The sequence below is a fragment of the Cordyceps javanica genome, chromosome 4 (assembly GCF_051103115.1).
Source record: "Cordyceps javanica chromosome 4, complete sequence".
NCBI lineage: Eukaryota > Fungi > Ascomycota > Sordariomycetes > Hypocreales > Cordycipitaceae > Cordyceps > Cordyceps javanica.
This window is the reverse complement of record NC_139298.1, coordinates 645,929-665,434: the sequence shown is the minus strand read 5'-3', so window position 1 is coordinate 665,434 and position 19,506 is coordinate 645,929. Positions and strand designations below refer to the sequence as shown.

General features: G+C 49.9%; 7 protein-coding genes across 7 annotated transcripts; 2 read left to right on the top strand and 5 right to left on the bottom strand.

Annotated features, from left to right (window-relative positions):
* Positions 1–19: 19 nt before the first annotated feature.
* On the bottom strand, positions 20–3,398 carry V2A60_006101 (Rho GTPase-activating protein; the record flags this gene model as incomplete). The annotated part of the gene is made up of 3 exons (XM_083257399.1): positions 20–3,004; positions 3,053–3,100; positions 3,147–3,398. The coding sequence occupies 3 exons, from the start codon at positions 3,396–3,398 to the stop codon at positions 20–22; spliced, it is 3,285 nt and encodes a 1,094-aa protein (XP_083113525.1).
* A 523-nt stretch (positions 3,399–3,921) lies between these two features.
* Positions 3,922–5,363, bottom strand: V2A60_006100 (AMP-activated serine/threonine-protein kinase regulatory subunit SNF4; the record flags this gene model as incomplete). Its single annotated transcript, XM_083257398.1, has 4 exons — positions 3,922–4,580; positions 4,649–4,798; positions 4,859–4,982; positions 5,073–5,363. The coding sequence occupies 4 exons, from the start codon at positions 5,361–5,363 to the stop codon at positions 3,922–3,924; spliced, it is 1,224 nt and encodes a 407-aa protein (XP_083113524.1).
* A 1,014-nt stretch (positions 5,364–6,377) lies between these two features.
* V2A60_006099 (uncharacterized protein) lies at positions 6,378–7,969 on the bottom strand (the record flags this gene model as incomplete). The annotated part of the gene is made up of 2 exons (XM_083257397.1): positions 6,378–7,586; positions 7,664–7,969. 2 exons carry the CDS (start codon positions 7,967–7,969, stop codon positions 6,378–6,380), a joined length of 1,515 nt encoding a protein of 504 aa, XP_083113523.1.
* Positions 7,970–9,601: 1,632 nt separating this feature from the next.
* Positions 9,602–10,399, top strand: V2A60_006098 (beta-lactamase superfamily domain-containing protein; the record flags this gene model as incomplete). The annotated part of the gene is made up of 1 exon (XM_083257396.1): positions 9,602–10,399. One exon carries the CDS (start codon positions 9,602–9,604, stop codon positions 10,397–10,399), a length of 798 nt encoding a protein of 265 aa, XP_083113522.1.
* Positions 10,400–10,491: 92 nt separating this feature from the next.
* V2A60_006097 (uncharacterized protein) lies at positions 10,492–12,081 on the bottom strand (the record flags this gene model as incomplete). The annotated part of the gene is made up of 4 exons (XM_083257395.1): positions 10,492–11,199; positions 11,250–11,381; positions 11,441–11,986; positions 12,058–12,081. 4 exons carry the CDS (start codon positions 12,079–12,081, stop codon positions 10,492–10,494), a joined length of 1,410 nt encoding a protein of 469 aa, XP_083113521.1.
* Positions 12,082–15,006: 2,925 nt separating this feature from the next.
* On the bottom strand, positions 15,007–16,254 carry V2A60_006096 (phosphotransferase family protein; the record flags this gene model as incomplete). Its single annotated transcript, XM_083257394.1, has 1 exon — positions 15,007–16,254. The coding sequence occupies one exon, from the start codon at positions 16,252–16,254 to the stop codon at positions 15,007–15,009; it is 1,248 nt and encodes a 415-aa protein (XP_083113520.1).
* Positions 16,255–18,451: 2,197 nt separating this feature from the next.
* V2A60_006095 (uncharacterized protein) lies at positions 18,452–19,486 on the top strand (the record flags this gene model as incomplete). Its single annotated transcript, XM_083257393.1, has 2 exons — positions 18,452–18,884; positions 19,329–19,486. 2 exons carry the CDS (start codon positions 18,452–18,454, stop codon positions 19,484–19,486), a joined length of 591 nt encoding a protein of 196 aa, XP_083113519.1.
* Positions 19,487–19,506: the final 20 nt, after the last annotated feature.

The window sequence follows — 19,506 nt, the reverse complement described above, 5'->3', positions numbered from 1 at the left end:
TCCTTGTGGGCAAACCGCCTTATGCATCTCGATCCTTGTCCATGTCAAGTAGTTCCCTAGCCGCCATCCACAGCTCCGCTACTTCATCGATGCTGGACGGTCTCGAACGTAGACCGCCTTCTTCACGCCTTCCAACTGGTCGCCTATCCAAATTTTGCCCCTCACCACATTCCCTGCAGGTCTTGCTTCGCCTGCTTTCCGTGCTTGCGCGATGTTCTGCGTCTGCTCCCTCCAAAGCGATGGCTTGTTCTTCGTTGCCATCGACCTCGGCAAACCTGACCCGCGCAGCGGCAGCCACGTAATCATTATCCAACTTCAAGTTGCACGCCGGTGCCTCGCCTCGTTGCTCGCTGTTTTGCGACTCAAGTTGCTCCGATGCAATCGCCGCATCACGGATCCCCTTTAGCCGCTCGGCGAATCTTTCAAATACTAGAACTCTTTTCTCAGCAGATTCAGCCCTGCGCCGCCACATGCCGACATCCTGTCTCAATTTGCCTGCTTCGTCTCGTCTATCGTCCGCCCCTTTTTGTAACATTCTTACTTCCATCTCTTGCTTGATCAGTTTATCGTGGAGTGAGATAATGATTTGATACAAGGCTATTACTGCCTCGGAGTTTTGCGGCAGCTCAGATGGTAGATTGTATCCGTGACACACATTCAAGTGCCGAATGATCGAGTCTGGTTTCTCGTATATAGGCAGACCCTGCTGCGAGCATTTCGCCCATGATTCAGATTCCTGGTCGTCATTATAATATCGCATCTGCTTTTCATTGCTGACGTGAGAGTTTTTCATGCGGTTTTTAGCATTGATCAAGCTTCGTATGGCCGAGGCCCGCAACGAAACCCCATCGCTGACAGCCGAACGCAGCACTTTGGCTGTAGGACTCTTCTGCGGGACGCCATTTCTCCAAACTCCCATGGACCCGCGCTGATTCGGACTGAATACGTCGTCGTCTTTTCGTGCCGTTGGGTTCGTTAGTGGGCCGCTTCTTGCTCGTCGCAGCTTCCTCGGATTGACCTTAACCGGACTGCCAGCATGGCTACTTTTGCTGGACTTTGGTAAGCTGCCTGTGTTCGCAATACTAGATGATCTAACTGGTCCAAATGTGAGCGTGTCACTTTTTCCAGGACTGCGCATATTCCCCCCTTTCCCCGGGCTGCCAGTAAGAGGATCATATGTTCTTCGTTTGTATCGCTTCAGTTGATATTTCGAATCTGTTGCTGGAGACTCTACTCCATTTCTCGTGGAAACGGTGTTGGCTTCCAGTATATCAGCCTGGAATTTCCCGGTGTCTTCTTCTCTTTTCCCGTTAGGCGTCTTACGTGGCGACTCGGGGGGAATCGAACCTGTTGCTGATACCACGGGTGAGTAAAATTGAGGGGGGGTATTCTGTCCTGAATTACCGCGTATCTTGGGCTCCTGTATTGGATGCAACATGTTTTCGTCGTTTCCTGCAGTGTCTCCCTTGTTACTCAAACAGCTCTGACTCCTACCAGTAGCTTCCGGTCGAGGCTGGTTTAGCGAGTCAATTGACGATAACCTAGGCGGGACTGTAAATCTTTTTCTCTTCATAGGAGAATCCATTTCTGTTTGCATCCCCTCAGTCATGGTCGAGCGATCTGCTTTTTGCCCACTTCCCGGGTCTATTGTAGTAAACCGCTTTCCAGGTTCTGTCCCTTCTTCAATCACAACACCATTTCTGGGGCGTGCATCTCTGGGACTTTCTTCTATTGTAGGGCTCAGAGTGTTAACACTAGCCTTTTGCCTCAGAAAGCCCGAAGCACGCTTAGGTGCATTGTTTGGTTTGTCCAGAGCGGCAAACCCAGATTCGACGTCTTCCGTTGCATTTCTAGTGACAACTGCCGAATTTGGTCTCAGTTGTGAGAAGTCTCTAGGAATCTTTGTCAACAAAGTTTCCGAAGCCGATGGCCGGAGCGCTGGCCTGCTGAAGCTGCCACCAGAAGTATGCCGTCTTCTGTGCGTGCCCAGTGACTTCATCTGTCGAACGATGTCTCTCCAATTTGAGATGAGCATTTCAGTCACTCTATTTGCAATGAGAATCTTGTCAACGGCCGGCTGAACGTTCCTGGTGCTACTTCCGGACCTGGTCTTGCGCATGTCTTTGCGAATTTGCTGGGTAGCAGGTGGCAGGACGACCAACCCCGAATCTGGAGCGGCAATCTTCATTGTATAGGACGCAAGCAACTCGCCAATAAGCAGCGGCCCAAAGCAGATACTAAGCGCTCCATAACCCATCAGGTCTGTTGTTGGCAGTGGCAATCCAGCCTCGTCTTCCCTCGGGGCCACCTCTGCCATGCGACCAATCATGCTCAGAAGCCCAAAAATCGCACAGATGAGCTCTCTTCTGTATTGTGACTCGATCGTACCGATAGCCAGTGCGATGAGTCTCGCTCTGACTTTGGTTTGGTTCGTTCGCGGAAATTCGGGCTCAGCATTGAGCTGCGATTGAATAGCTATGAATGAATCGAAAAGAAGCAGAGACCCAAGTATACCGCCAGGCAATGTTGACAAGAGTCTCTTCAACGTCGATGCGATATCATGAACAGAGTATTGGATATGCAGTGGTAGCGTGGCTGATCGTACAGTTCCAGAAATATCGGCGCCGCCCTTATCCATATGGCAGTAATAGTCGAACAAGGCGCCCACAACCTTCATAGAGCCAGGGATTCGGAAAATGCCGCGTGTGTTGGCATGCTGGGCCACGTACTGGGCAGTCGCTCGTATGCATGTTGGTAGAATCATAGCACACGGGGCATATTCACTTGGCAGGTAGAGAGAGCTTTTGCCGCTGAGGCGCACCATAGACTGGAGGTCTAAAACACTCGGAGCCTCCCTTCTGCTGTGAATGAGATGAGCCAAGTCGGATGCACTCCGTCGGTGTCGGGATCTCAGAGAGTCACCATCCCTCGATTCTGATGGCGGCCGGGAGCCAGACAAGAACATGCGGCGAAACCATCCACGCTTTGGCTTTTCGCTATCATCCTATAAGTGTTAACGCCTGCCCGGTAGGCTGAGCCGGCCTAGGCTTACTAGTTTGTTCGGGTCAAAATCATCAAGGATCAATGGACGAATGCCATGCTTTAATATTTAGCTTCCGCCTGCTTTGATGACGTGTATCTCGTACCTTTTTCGCCAAGCGATTGTACTCCTGTACAAAGATGGCCCGATTCTCGACTTCGTCGGCGTCTCTGAGGAGGCCGAGATCACCGCTGGTGGAGGTCCAGGTATGGCTGCTGAAGAGGGGTCGATCATTCTGCAAAAAGCTGTGAACGGTCGAGCTTGCAGGAAGAGGCCGATCAAAGGCGCTCTCCGAGAGGACGAGAAGTGGTGGGTTAAGGGACTGAGAGTACTGGGTCGTGTTTGCTTTGGATGCCATGACCAAACCTAACAAGTCGGATCAGCCACGCATAGTGTTGCAAGACGCAAGATAGATGGATACGGATGTGAATGAATGAAGTGAACCGTCTCCCTGGCGGTTGGCAGTGTGCGGCGCCTCCTGTTGGCAGTTGACACCTGCCAAACGCGCGTAGCCACGTCCGACCAAACAAAGTGCAACGGTGTTGGACAGAAACATGCAGTTGACGGGTCAACCTGGCGAGCTGCCAGATGGAAACCGCCGTAGTCGACAGCCCTTTACGAAGCATGCTAGCTGCGTCGTTTGCAGAGAATAGGTTTTTTTTATTTAAGCTCTTAATTTGAAATAAATCTCATTCGCCTTGGTGTTGACAAACGAGGCTCTACTTCTCGTCTATCAATAATAGGAATAGCTTCATTATATGCCAAAGAAAATAAGAGTCCTGCCATCAGTCCCGTCCCGTACGCCGAATAAAATGCAATGCGCCTTGTTCCCAATTTCTTTCATCTTTTAACTCAGTTCCAGTTTCTTATGGGAAAATTTATTACGTTGAGACTTCGTTCGCAGCCTCATCATCTAGAACATATTTCAGGATATCTGAGAGCGAGATGACGCCTTTGAGCTTGTTGTCGTCGTCGACGACAATCAGTCTGTGGACTCTGCTTTTCCGGACAGCGTCGAATATGGCGTCGAGTCGGTCGTCTTCACTGCAGGTGTAAATTCCGGGCGCATCGTCCGGGCGCTTGCACAGAGCCTCTCCAACGGAACCGCCGAGATCTTCGTACATGCCGCCTTTAATGCATGGAATGACATCGACCGCCTCGAAAGCGTTGAGAACTCGGCCTGCGCTGTCGAGAATGGGAATGCAGCTTATATTGCCGTCCACCATGAGGCGAATCACGTCGAGAACTGTCGCGTCCATCGTCGAAGTGACGAGGTTGTTATAGGAGCCGAGGTTAATTTCCCGTACAGTCTTTTTGAGCATGACGGTATAATCGGCATTGTTAACGGCAATGAATTTCAGAATACGGTATTGTGTGATGACGGAGATGAGGGTTTCGCGACCGGTCTCATCGTCGACGTCGATGAGCGGAATCCTGCGCGCTCGGGTTTTGAGCATCTGCTTGCATGCTTCGAATAGCGGTCGCGACGGATGGACGGAGAGGGTTTCGATTGGGACGGCGCCGATTGCTTTTTCAATGTCTTGGGCACATGTTAATTGGCGCCTGAGCGGGGTAGACGAGTGAGGGGCCCCGTGGGCTTTTCCTTACCACGCAGGCTGCGAAGACGGAACTGGTCGAGCTTGCTCATCTCGTCCGGATACTGAATATGATATTGAATGACATTGATGTAGTCTGTGCTTGTCAGAAGCCCAGCAAATCGCGATGTTTGGGAATCCCATAGTGGAGCAGACACGATAGCTAGAAGCGCAGCAGTCAGTAGGAAAATTCGGCATTGAGCAGCGAGCGAGCTGGGCGCACAATTTTGAATCAAGATGTTGAGACTCTTTTTGATGAGCAAGTCGGTGTCGAGGACGATGAGGCGGAAAGACAGGGGCAGCACGTCGTAGCTGGTGCGCACCTTGAGGAAATCGCGGATGGCTTCCTGCAGGTTGGGACGGTTAGCGGGGTCACGAGAGAGCGGCAGCTCGGCGCAACGGTTTAGAGAGGACGCAGAGGGGGTATTTCGGCATACCAGGCCTTCGCGCTGCTCGCGGTCGAGAGGACTCTGGGGCTTGGTCTCGGGCTTCGAGGCCATGACGGTCGGAGCGGACGGCTTCTTCACCCGCAAGTAGGATGAGGGAGCGACGATGGGAGGAAGCGTCAACTCTGGGAGAGCTGGCGCATCGTCGGCGGCAGGTCTGGCCCCCGCGGGATGTGCGCCAGGTCCGGTTCCGGGAGTGGCAGCTGGTTCAGAGTGCTGCGAGGCGGCATGTGCGGGGGCAGAGGCCATGTGAGCGCTAGGGGAATCTGCGGTGCCCTCCATCGTGGCATGTGTGACAGGCGGGAAGGATGAACGGGTAGGCAGCCGACGTGGCGTTGAGGCGGGTGCGGGCTGCAGGGAGTCTAGAGCAGGAGGCTCTAAGGACGGCAGCTCGAGGCACTCTGTCGTAATGGTATCGTGAGCGGAAGGCCTGAGGCCTGCAAAGAGAAGCGAGTGTCGGTCGACGGAGGGAGGGGAAAATAGGTGGGGTTGACAATCGTTAGCGTCCAAGGTAGATTCAGAAACAGATGGATGACAAGGCAAAAAGCACGAGTCCTTCGAAGCAAAAGCAGACGAGGCAGAAGAGCGCCCACTGGAAAATTGGGGCAGGCTATCATAAATGACGAGACAGCTCCCGCACTCAGTACTTGTCACCTACAGCGTACATCCTTTTTTGATCCTAAGTACCTACCTCACCTGCCTGAGCCTCGATGTGCCAACAGCTCCAGTCGAATCCCTCAACCATCTCAAACACTTGATTGGAACTCCAGCACCTAGCCACGGCTTTCGCCGGGAATGGACGACACAAAAAAACCTGGGCAGCAATTCCATTTGCATCCTGTTGCGGGCTGCTCGAACTACCTACTCGACAAGCTTCAGTGGACCTGTGCCCCCGAACGCTCCCTACTCCCCGTCTCTGAGACTAATTTTGGTGGTGCTCAGGACGCTGGCATTTAAGTTTAAGACACACTTATTAAATACTGACATGTGATTGGCACAGCAAAGGCTCCAGTGGGCTCACCGTTGTTGTTGGGGGTCCAAGATGACAGCCTCGTACCGATCTCGATTCGCCTTACACACCGTCCTTTTCCTCACAAGCAATCTTCTGGAATAAGCTGTCTTTAAAATCATCATACATACGAATTTTATCAACGGATAATTGATGGCTGGGTTGAATGGAGTTTCCATGATACATCGAAATCTCGCATATACGCCTGCCCAGATGACGCTGGATATCGATTTAATCAAGATACTGACTGACAGCAAAGCCAACGCCGGCGAATTCATGCCTGCAAGCTACAGAGTAAAACGAAAAGCAGGATGCCCATCGCCTAGGTTATTTTGCTCTTCCTCTGGAAGATCCAGCAAATAGTCTCTTCCGCCTTTGCTCCGCAACTTGTTCTCCCTAAGCAGAAGCACCGCCATCAGCATGGCCGAAAGGGCACCGAACCACATGAAGCCGACGCATGCTCCATAACCCGTGTGAAAGTATGGCGCCTCGGATTGGAGAAAGACGTTGCTGCCGGCGATTCCAGCAATGTTGCCAAGCATGACCTGGATAGAGGAGCCAATGGCCTTTTTCCAGTGGCCTGAAATATTATTTTGCAGCCATACGAGGGCCATTGGTGTGATCATGTACGCACCGCCGAATATCAGAAAGACGGCAGCAAACTTGTAGTCCCGAGACTTGCCATCCTGGGCCAGCAGCATGGCGTAGCCAATGGTCGACATGCTAGCTCCGCCAATAATAAAACCGCAGCGATGCTTCAGCTTGTCGGAAGCCCATGCGCCGACAATCATGCAACCGGCCGCAAAGACGTACACGGGAACAGTTCGTAGCTGTGCCTCGGAGGTAGACCACTTAAACTCTTTGAGGATAGTTGGCAGGAAGAAGGCCCCAGAGTACCCAGCTACACTAATGCCTAGGTAAATGAAGCCACTAAGCCAAATCTTGTAATCGGCAATAATGCGACGAAGCGCCGGCCGATCCAGAGTGTCCATCTTGCATACCTCAGCGACGTCGGTGGCCAGGCGCCTGCGCAGCAACTCCTTTTCTGCTTTGCTGAGCCAGCGGGTCTGCTCAGCCCAGTCAATTATGATAAAGGCCGCGATAATGGCGAGAAACGCCGTAATGGCGCCTTCGATGATGAAGATGTAGCGCCAGGTGGGCTTTTCCTTGCCCAGTTTGCTGATCCCAAAGGCAATCAGCCCGCCAAACGCTCCAGCAACCACTGTGCTGCAGAAGAAGCATGATACGCGCTTCTGATACTCGTGGCGCTTGTAATACATGGAGCTGACGTATAGAATACCAGGGAGGACGCCTGCTTCGAACACGCCAAGGAGGAAACGAAGACCGACAAGTGCGCCGTAGCTGTGCACGAAGCCCATGCACATGTTTATAATGCCCCATGAAAACATGAGACCGGAGATGAACAACGAGGGCCGAAGTTTTCGTATCAACATGTTGGAGGGTATTTCGAATACAATGTACGAGACAAAGTAGACCTGGTACATCAAAACGTTAGCTTCAAGAGCTGGGAAAATAGCGATCCCTTCGCCTTTTTACAATGGCAGATACTAACAAACAGAGCCACGTTGAAGCGATGGCCAGTCAGCTCGAGTTCCTCCACCATGCCTTGGATTTTGGCATTTGAGATATTGATCCGATCGAGGAACGAAAGCATGTAGACAATGAAAAACACGGGAAATATTATCACATCGAGCTTTCGAACCAGGCGCCGTTCCGCTGAAGAGTCAATTGACAGCGCATCGGAGTTGCCATTCGAGGTCGGATCCCTTGCTGCCGACGCTGACACAGCAGCGTCTGCTCCGGCCTCGTTACCGCCCTTTTCCAGCGCTGAGAGGACTGGTTCCGGCTTTTCGCTCATTGAGACTGCCATTTCCTTCTCTAATACATCAAGGGAACAAAAGGCCTCGAAGGGGAGACCCTTTTTTTTTCCCCTGCTCGGATTGCGCACGAATATATATAAGAAGGCAGAAAGATCGGCGGAGCTTTCTCATAAGAGGCTACTCCGTACTGCGGGGTACTCTTCAACACAGCATAGTAACATGGCATAATAGTTTTGTACAGCTCAGAATTTTCCAGCTGGGCAGCAGGGGAATGAGGCAAAGGTCAGTTCAGCGTATATTACTTGAACGTCCATCTAAGCCGCCTAGGGTTAGGCGATTCGTGGCGCTGTCGATTGCCGTGAGGGGGGTGGACGCTGACTCTCGACTTGATTCGTCGGCCTGATATTTAGCATCAACACTCTAAACGAGTCTGGCAGCCTAGTCCCTCGGCACCTGGCTTGGCGGGCGTTGAGACGCGCAGGACGGTCAAGAGTGCGAGAAGATCTCTGCGCCAAAATCTTACTGTTATGCTTAAGTAGTAGGTTTGTGAGCAAGGGGCCAGATAGCGGAAAGCTACACACGTTTCCAGGTGGTTTGTGCAGTTTTTCCACAAAGTCGGAATGTCTCACTGTCTCGTGCCCAGTTTGTCCAGGGGTGCCTTGTTCACACACTCGCCCGAAAGATTGGTCCATGTAGATCAGTAGGCTCGCTGTGACAGTGGAACCTGGTCAAGCATAACCTCTTCGCTTCCGGTTTGCCCAAAGGTTCCCTCCTACCAAGGTTTGAGGCATGAGCTTAATGCAGTTCGAAAAAAGCTGCGAACATGGCAAGACTCCTGCGCGGTGTGTCGCAGCGAGATCACAGTTACCCCGGAGAGACTTCTGCATTCGAATGTGTTGTATGTTGTGGCGTCAGCGATATTAAGGGATTGTGAGCTATATCCATTCCTGTTTGCTGCCTGGAAAGGCAGCTGGAGGTCCATCTACGCATAAGGATGACCATGCGAAGACAATATGCCAGCAACGGCAAGTGCTCGCCAAATACAGATAGATGTTGACTGTTTCGTCTTTTTACCTCAACTATGCCACCTAGATGCGATTTCCTAAGAAGCTGTGCCTAAGAAAAAACAGTCTCCCCTTTGGCTTTCAAGCTCCTTTGCGACAGTGACATGTGTCCATGTCGCCTTGCCCGGCTCTATATCGATGGGCGCGAGGCAGTGCTATTTCGTCCCCTTCAGTCAACTTGCTGGAGGACATGCCTGGCCGCTCGCTAATCCCGACTGGAATGTCACAGATTCGTCTACTTGGCATGCACTTGTCGAGCGCTTTTTGCTCCGCTCTTGGCTGATTCGATAACAAGATTGAGCTTAACGTCCAGTTGCCCGTTTGGGTATCATCACCCGCCAAGACCAGCCCTGTGGGTCGAACTTCAATCGCCCATGCGTTCGTCATCCGCCAACTCTCTGTGCGTTGTGGTTTGAAAGCACGATATTGCTGGCATTATTAATAGCTTAATAATTTACCTTTATTTTAGCTCTTGTCTTTGCTTTTTTCCTTCTCAAATATCTAGCAGTTGGGGCTATAAAGGCTGATAGAACGCCGCCACGAGCCCCATTCAACCTACCTACAATCACCGACCATCTTACTCGACTACATTTTTGTTTAAACAACATGGCATCTGTCAATGTGACATTCATTGGAACTGCTACGGCAATCCTGGAGATCAACGGAGTCAACTTCATTACGGACCCTTTCTTCTCTCCTGCAGGCTCAGAATGGGACGTCGGTGTCACTGTTCTCAAGAACACATCGTCCCCGGCTCTCGGCCTTGCCGACTTGCCGGCCATTGACGCCGTGCTGCTAAGCCATGAAGATCACCCCGACAATCTTGATGAGCTCGGTCGCCAGCTCCTCGATGCTCGACGCGTCTTCACCACCCTGGACGGCGCGAGCAAGCTCGGACCCCGTCCCGCCGTCCGCGGCATGCATCCCTGGCAGAAGGCCTCATTCAGCATCGGCAACGTGACGTTCGAACTCACAGCGACGCCCTGCCAGCATCTTCCTGGAGGCGAGTGCATCGGCTTTGTCATTTCGGGTCCTGGTTTTGGCGAGACAAATGGGAAGCCGAATGGCGTGTACTTTTCGGGCGATACTGTGTATATCGAGGAGCTCGCGGCAATCAAGGACAAGTTCAATATCCAAGCAGCCCTGATCAACCTCGGCGCGGCATCAGTACCCGTCGGCGACCCCCCTTTGAAGATTACCATGGACAGCGCCGACGCCATTCAGCTTATACAAACTCTCGAGGCGGACGTCGCGATTCCTATGCACTGCGACGGTTGGGGCCACTTTGCAGAAAATGGTGCGCAGGCAGCCAAGGTATTTGACGAGAAAGGTGTGAAGGAAGTCATTCGTTGGTTAAAGCCAGGAAATAAGACGGAGATAATTCGAAACGGCGGCATCGTGTGAGCTGCGGGGAGAAGACGATGATAGGATCAGGCTGGGTTCGCTGGGTTCGATTCTGCAGGTACCTTTACCGGGCTGTATGTGTCCGAGCTTGATTATTTCGCATTTCGCAACGGCCATAGGAGCTTATGATCAGATGAAACAAAGTTTCTGAGATAGTAATGGCCCTTGAGGTCAATGTTCTCCATGACTCTCTTGCATAGGGCTACTTCAGCTGGTTCCCCATGCCGTTCCAGGTACTCATGTGACACTTTCAGAGGAAGAGTGAGAGAAATGGCACCATATAATTTCATTTCTTCCCGTGCTAGATATTCCACACTTTGCATGATGAATGTAGCGTTTGATATGAGAGTCACTTCAGGGATCTCAAGCTCCAACGGTAATGGCCGGAGGTCAGCGACGTACTGGTGAAGCGACCGAGCCTGCACGGCACAGATAATGGAGAAGGCCCAGTAATGAGTCAAAACATTAGCCTCAGTGACATCATGGTATAATATGTCGTGTGTTGATATGGACTTGCCGTCCGAGTGGCTACTCTCTTGAGGCAGTGCATTTTTGATATGGGAATTTTTCCAGTTGTCCAGCTGCATCACGATATCCTTCAGGGAGTCAATGCAGTCGAAAGCTCTACTGGGCTCAAATTTTTCGCAGATGTCATCGATATTCTCCAGTTCGGAGGATATGCGTGTTCCAATGGTCATGAGCGATTGCAGAGGATCCGGCGGCATTTCCTGAAATGGGATCGTCGACCATTCGTGTGATCCAAGAAAGAGACTCTTTCGAGCTGATATGGACCAAACAGTCTACTACAGTCAGAATCGCCCGGTCGCATCCCTCCACAAGATCAGCTTACAATTGAGGGGCGGAAACCGACGAATAGATCGTGCGGTATACCGCTGACATAAAAGCTAGGTCCTTGGGCACGCATGAGTTGAGACAACCCCGCAGCATGAAATCGAGAGCTGCTAGCTTGCGGCAGCAAAATCTACAGTTCGGCAGCTTGTTAGTCACCATCGAGCGAGATACGATACCGAGCAGGCGCACCTCGGTCAAGAACAAAAACATGATTGCAGCAGACAATTCGTTCGGTCCTGTCGTTTGGCGGCGGCGGAGAGCACAGCGGATAGAACTGAGAGCGACCCCGTGGGCGTCCAAGGCGTCAGCAGTGGAAGCCGCCCCCAACGCCCCTTGGGAGACAATCGCGCTGCCAAAGGCCTTGATGGAGTCCTGCAGGGCCTTGCCGTGGTAGCCTGTGGTGCCCAGCTCCGGTACCTTCTCGATCCAGGCACCGCAGATTCTGGACGATGATCTGAGCCTTGCCGGAGACTCTTCGGTGGTCGGCCATGCTGGTATGAAACTGCGAGCCACCAGTGAGAGCACATCGTTCACTTGCTGTGGGATGCCCGGGGCGAGGGTCGCGGTTGCAGTTGTCGGTGCATCCGGCGGCTTCGACGAATTCCGTGGGCTGCGTCGGCTGCTTTTTGGCTTGATCGGAACGTTTGAGCCAACAAAAATCAAATCATACTGGTAGCCACCACACGAACGGCCAGTATGAAGGCACTGGGAGCATGAGGGAACTCGCCCATCGCACTGTGTTTGCATGTGAGCCCATTTCCAGCTGCGTCATGAAGATTGAGGGAGAAATCATACACCAAGCTTACGGCCCCTGCATGTGTGACAAACATTGCGCTGTCTGACCTTCATCGGTTCTGATTCCGCGATGTGAGTGGCATGTTTGTGATTAAGTTGGGAAACTGCATTTTGTCTTTGCCTGCGGGATGTAGATGCGTCCAGCCCAATTTAGGTTCAACACTAGTCCAGTATTGGCAGCAAAACCCGCCAAGCTGCGCCGGCTCGGCTTGTCCGGATGCCTAGTGCTAGGAATAGAAGCCTTCCCCAGAGTGCACCAGCCAGCCCGAGTCCAACAATAGAACACACGCACTTATCTCGCCTGGGAGGGGGTATTCTCGTATCGAACATGGAGGGGTACTTTGCAAGATCATGCTTATATGAGCATGAGATTAAAAGTAGGGTATAATCATGACTTACTGAAAAACACACGCAGGGCTCTTTTAATTTTTGCGGAAGCTGCTATACTTGGAAGTTACAGGATTTGGCTCGAAAGCCAGATATAGCTGTTAACGAGGCCGCCAACTATATGAAGCATGACCGGGAGCTATGGCAGAAAATGCTAGTGAGACATATGAAGATAAACTCAAATTTGGACCTATACTATATAAGAAGCCATGATACTTATAGCGGGAAGCCAAAAGTCGGGGCGGATGTTCTGGAAGAAAAAGCCGGCAAGGGAGCAGCCTAGTTAACTAAGCGGAGAAGGGACCGTAGGTAATTGTCTGTCTGTGAGATCGCACAAGCTGAGGTTTCTTCTCACCCTATCCAAGACCGTATACTATCACCTGCCCGTACAGCAAAGAAGACCGGCCAAAAGACTGCTCTCAGAAGATGATTTTGGATGGCCGGAGGAGACTATTTTATACCGAGAAATACTCTAAAGCACTCAACTTCGTACAGAAGCTCTTCATCACTGTCGAGAGCCCACGTGCTCTTCGTTTGGTATCGGCTGATTCGTTCAACAGCCCGTGTCGTGATCCTTTCTCTATTTGGAGCCTATCGAAGACAGCAACATAGAACCGAGTTGTAACAGCCGCTTCGCCCTTCTCTGGGCATTCAAGGAGGTATTCATTCATATCTGTGGCCTCCGTGTTCCTTTCCAAGCGTAGACTTGACTGCCCAGAAGGTGTAACCATCCCAAAGTTCGGGTCTTTCGATGTCAGACGGCAGCTCACATCTACGCAAGGGCGCATATACTAGAACAATAAGAAGAATGCAGAAACTCAATGCAAAGTCGAAAATCACTGCGAGGGAATACCCCTACCCCTCCCCCTACCCCTCCCCCCCAAGGTAAGAGACTGCTCGCCGTGAGTCGAAAGACTGAGGGAGTGAAATCCACTTTGAAGAAGATTTGTGAATTCTTGGAAGATGGAATCAGAGCTTTATCAGAGAAATAAAGCTTTGTACCTTTCAACTGAGGAAACAATGGCAATTTGAATACCGAAGGGATAAGGATTAGGGGTCTGGTCTCGACTCGGGTGGCAATTACTAGACAGGAGAGCTTGTCTTCATTCTCTTTGAGTTGTGAGAGTCAATCTCGGGTGTCTTGCGACGCTACACTCCGGAGCTTGCTCTTGATTTCTTTTTTTTTTTTTGCTGGTATTTCTCCCATTGCCGACGCGCAAGCCGTCCACGCAATTTCGTGGATTCCACGACAAGCCTCCAGAGCTACACCGCGCCATGGCCACAGCATTTCAGTGCGGAGGCGGGAAAGAAATCGGCTTTGCTCGGGGAATTTTGGCCCTTTTACATCTATACGAGGAAATGCGATTATTACATGTTCGAGGTAGAGGCACAAGGTGAATCACCAGTGGTGTAGGGTACCACGTAATGGCAGTGACAAATAAGTATGCCGCTAATTGGACAGGGAAAGCGTTGGCGGTTTGTGAAGAATGAATGAGGAATGGCGAGGAATGAGGAGTTGTAAGCTTGAGACAACCAAAACAATGGGCTTTTAGTGAACTGCACATGCCGCAGTCAGGATGAACTGCCGTGATGGGTGTGCAGGTGACACACCAGGCAGCATCACATGGTACAAAGACGACGATGCGAGAAATGCAACGCGGCACGGAAGGCTTGTGGTGCATACATCAACCAGAGCCTTGGATGCCTGGGTCGACCGAAAGCAGGCGTTCTGCAGCGGCAGCACAGACTGTAGTACGCGCAAGTCCAGATATGACACGCAGCGATGGCGGCATCAGTATCGAAGGGGGAGCGCGGAGGGGGGAGGGGGGGGTAGGTTCTCAAACTAGTGCAACGGCTGGTAAGACACGAGCCAAGGGAACAGAGCACCAGGACAGGTGGTACACGACGCGACGATGAAGATGGTGATGTCTGGGCAACGTTTGGCTTGTCAATAAGCGCTGTCGTGTTGGCAGAAAAGTGGTTATCTGGCGAGGGAGTGCGCGCGCGACTGCACTACACGGGCGGGCTGAATAGGTTAGTAGATAGTCGCCGAATGAAATCACGACGCGCTGGCGGAAAGGTGGTCGGTTCAATGTCGATTGCACCCCTTGTGAGCCCCCGGGATGTCGATTGAGTCTCGAAAGAGTGTGGAGTTGCCGATAGTTTACTGATATAGAGGACGATGCAGTCAGAAGCAAGATACGGGTAGGATCGTGTTGGGGTGTGATTGAGAGAGGCTGCTGGGTCAATGATCTCGGTAAAGGCAATTTGGAGGGTATATGAGCGCGTCTCGAAGTTGTCTGAGGTTGTTGGATGTGGTAGAATAAAACCAAAATTAAAGATGACGATAATTGAACATGATGGAAGGAAAAATTTAAAACCAGATTACATCAAAGATGAGCATGGCAAAGGACTCGACTTGATGATTTGTTAAGCTATGATACACACACACGCACATGTATATATATATTAAGTAATACTGAATATGAATGCAAAACTTTGCGATTTGATCAAATTAATATTGAATGAGAATTTTATCCATGTTCTAGTCTTTGGCTTGCTGTACTGACCATCTAGTCAAGCGGCATTGTACCGAATACCTGTCGCAGCTGTTCCCAGCTCACAGTCTGACCGTAGATGAGCTTTGCTGTTTCTTTTCCAGCAAAGAGACTTCCTCGTGCGGTTGCCATGTACTGGCGAAGGGTGATTACGGCGCTTTTGGAAGCCATGTAACTGGACAGAAGCGTCTGCTGCTCTGTCTCTTCCATGTCTCGCTCGGGGTCATCAAGAGGCGGTCGTTTTTCCTGCGTCTTCTCCATTTCTTTCAAAGATTCCAGGACCATGTTCTTAAACTCGACAATGGGTCGATTCTTCTCTTCGGACAATGCCGGAAACGTGATCAACTCTGGGCAGACCGACAGCTGTTCGAGAGGCGCAGCCTGCGCATTGCTCCAATCAATGATGCCAGTCAGATTGTAATCGGCGTCGAACAGCATATTGCCATAGTGCAAGTCGAGATGACAAAGCGGGAAAGGGCCTCGCACTCGATCCTCGATGACGATGTAAGGCAGCGCCGATTTCAACACCCAACATGCCGTCAACCAGTTTGGGTCTGCATCAGAGTGCATGGCCATAATTTTACGGTTTTCATGCTGTCTCTGGCTGTAAAAATATTCAAGAGACGTTTCCAGCGGCCCGGGCGAGAAATGCCAGGCCATGGGAATCACCTCAGCACGCCCGTCGGCCTTGTCCCCGCAAAGTATGCGCCCAATGCGGCTGAATGTTAGATTCTGGAGCTCCGAAAACACATTCGCGAGCTGTTTGGCTATCTTGGCATGGTGCTCTTGAGGTACTGACCTCGCCAATCCGTTAGAAACGTGATGCCCCGGCAGGCGCTCCATCAATATGAATGGGTAGCCGAAAGGTTGGTTTGCCGACGCTTCAAAATCGAAGACGCGAGGGATGGGGATGGTAGTGTTGTTTTTGATGAGTGCCATGGTTGCAACCTCACTGAGCATTGATTCTCTGTCGCCGTTGTCAAAGTCTCTGTACGGAACTCGCGCAACCCATCGAACATTGTCTGAGAAGTCAACCTCAAAGACGACATTGTAATGGCCAGAAGCAAAGTGCGTTCTGTTGATGGTACACGCAACATCTAGAGCCAAATATGGCTGATTCCTCTGCCGCGACTCTAGACATCGTGCCTCGAGATGTACGAAATCAGCGGAGGAGAGCAGGTATTGTATCCGTCTATACGTGTCTGATGTTGGAGACAAACTGGCTAGGCTTTGCCAGTGGTCGCTGTTTTGGGCTACTGTCATGATGCTCTTGAAAGATAATCTGGGAATAAGAGCACGTGGGCGGCCGAGCGTGGGAGAGAAAAATCACAGCCAGAAAGCAGGTGCAGCAACGACTATTTATAGAGGCAGAATAGAAAGCCAACACGTTACTATATTATGGTAAGTTTTATGGATGTAGCTCGTGGTTGCCTAGAGGTGAGCATGTAAGGCGGCGCCTGCCTTTCCATTTTAGTGCGTGCTGTGCTGCCTTTCTACACTTTGGTAGTGAATGTTGCCTTTGCAAGAGTATCATAGCTGAGACTTCAAGTCCATAACTTGATATAGGTCTATAGAGTTTGATAGGTTCCGATCAAGTAATCATTAAATTCATCGTGATTTCCAGCCCCCCCCCCCCCCCCCCTTTTTCTTTTCTCAAAAAAATGGGAAGAAAAAGAACCAGCTAAAGCCCTCTTTTCCTTCGCAGGTGTACTATTCCCCAAGCATATTTTATATTCACAACAGTGTTCGTTAACCTGCAACGCAGGGCCGCAGTTCACTATGACTCACTCGTTGCCTGACCAACTTGCGATTCCTGTGGCTCAACAGCAGACCGCGCCATCAACTAAAAACGTACGCCTTGCCAAAGTGCGTAAAAGGCGCCGATGATTTGTAATAGTATTCAATAAATAGGGTGCTACACTTTTGAGTGCACTTTGAGTGCAATTGACATCGGGATAGCCAATCTAGTGTTCCACGAGTCAACATCGGGAGTCCAAATGCATATCCAAAATGGAGCGCGCAACCAGGAACAATACATTCAGTCCCGCTCAGCATAGTCTGCGTCTTAGTGAGATGGAGATGACAGCCTAGTACATGACTACCTAGTTCCAGCAGTGAGATAAGATCGATTGCTGGCGGCTTGTTAGTGCACAGGGTCTAGGATTGGCCGCCCGTTCGCCCATACAAGCCCCAGCCAAACTACTTGCTCGTCTCGATTTTCCTGTTGTTTGACCTGTTGGGCAGCTGGGTGTCTCTTACATAAAGTGACTTTGCGTCCGCCTGCACAGTCTGTCAGAAGGCCCAATGCCGTTACTTCCAACGCTTAGCAACTGTGTAGCCGTTTCGTGATCAGCAAATTCTTCGATTAGGAAGTAATAGTATAACAAACTCGCTTGAATATAACGTCGGCCACCCACTTGCGGGCCACTCCCACTTCCGGGCCGCCCTTTTACACCAAAATACGCGTTTTTTAGCATCAAATAATAGAATAACACTAAGGCTTAAAAATATAATATAATATAGTAAATTACTATAGTATAGTTAAAAAGCTATATTTTAAGTTATATAACTCTAGTTAATTTTCCTAAATTCTTATAATTCTTTTAAGAAATTTTTAAAAAATATTAAGGTTTACTAGTAAAATACTAATAAACCTTAATACTTTATTTCTAATTCTTAGAATTTAAGTAAATTTATCTATAGTCTAAATTTTTAATAGTAAATTAATAATATAATAAAGTACTTATATTCCAGAGATAAACTCTTTTCTATAAGTTTCTAATTAGTTATTCTAAAAATATTAAAAGTGGGGAAAATTTAGTAAGGAAGAAACTTTACCTAATTAAAAAATATTATTCTATATTTTCTAGAGTCCTATAATTTAGAACTTAGATCTATAAAATTATTAAGAGTTTTTCTATATTTAAAGTATACTTTTATTACTTAATACTAAAAAAATATTCTTAAAAGAAGAAAAAGTAAAATTTCTATAGAATTTACTAGAGAAGAGTTTTCTTAGTTTTCCTTTAATTATTTATATTATATAGATTTTAAAGATAAAGTAAAACTAAGTATTATTAAAAAGAGATTCTTCGAAATAATATATGAAGAATTATTTTATATTTTTAACCCCTATGACTATTCTATTATTTGATGCTAAAAAACACGTATTTTGGTGTAAAAGGGCGGCCCGGAAGTGGGTGTGGCCCGCAAGTGGGTGGCCGACGTTATTCGGTGGACACTTGGAGCAGCTAGTTCTAGCCTCGCGTGCTACAGGAACCAGAATACCGTGCTGGGATTGGCTCCGGGAGAATCCTTTGAGAGAGGGGGGGGGCTGACTAATAAGAAGGATTAAACACGCCTAGAGTCTGCCAGTAAATGAAGTACAGATAATCTGTAAGAAAAGGTTGCCGCTTTGTTGGCCAAGCTTTCTTTGGACCATACCGTCGTAGCCTTTGAAATGTTACTTCTGCAACTGCCACCCGAGACCCTTGGACTGATCTTCAAACAGATCGGATCAGGTTTCTTTCAGGAGGATATCAAGCGCCTGACTATCTGCAAACGATGGTACGAATTTGCTCTTGCTGAGTGTCTGAGGCGAGTCATCCTCACGGTCGACTCCCTGAAGCACCTGGTCCGCGCTGGGATTTTTGAGCCGCCATCGGCACTCATAGGCAGCTGCCAAATATTGGGTCTTTATCTTGGAGGGAACCGGTCAACCTCGCACAATGAAGATTCGAGAATGATTCAAGCTGAGGCTTCTCAGGAAGGCGGCCTGGCTGACCGATATGCTCTGGATCATGACCTCACCCAGCTTGCTACGCTGACACAGAGATCGCGCAAACTATATACTTTACATATTCAAGCCTGGTCTTTCCCGCTTGGTCCACTTGGTAGTCAAGAGGACTATCTTTCCTTGCCCACAATTCGATCGCTCCTCGCAGTAGACAATCTTTCCGTTTTGGTGTTGGATCTACTGGTCGGCTTTTGGAACCCAGATGGATATCGAGAGACTGGCTGTCAGCTCTGCCCAACCATTGGACTTCTTCTTGGCAATCTTCAAGAACTTCAACTACGAACCCGCACTATATGCCCCTGTGCATTGAAGCCCCGGAGTCACAGTTCCGGGCTACGTCTACATAAATGTGTTGTTAACCTGAGTCTGGCCACAAACCTTCCCTGGAAAACATCAGCCAGCCACGCTCAACGGTGTGGTTCCAATGGTGGCGGATTACTTCAACTGAAAGCAGACCTACAAAAACAGGCCGAAAGCCTTGTACCTCGAATGGCGACGCCGAAGACGCTGAGGATACTGACTCACTTGCTTCCGACGATAGAGATCCGAAGTCTTGATGTGCTTACTGGCAAGACTATGATACTGGATGATAATGCAGCTTGGGACCAGGATGGGAGATTTCCTGAAGAATTCTCGGCGTCCGAGTCCGAACTGTCAGACGACGCGCTGGCTGCTTTTCTGGACTCGGACGAAGACTAGATTCGACGAAGCAAACTTGG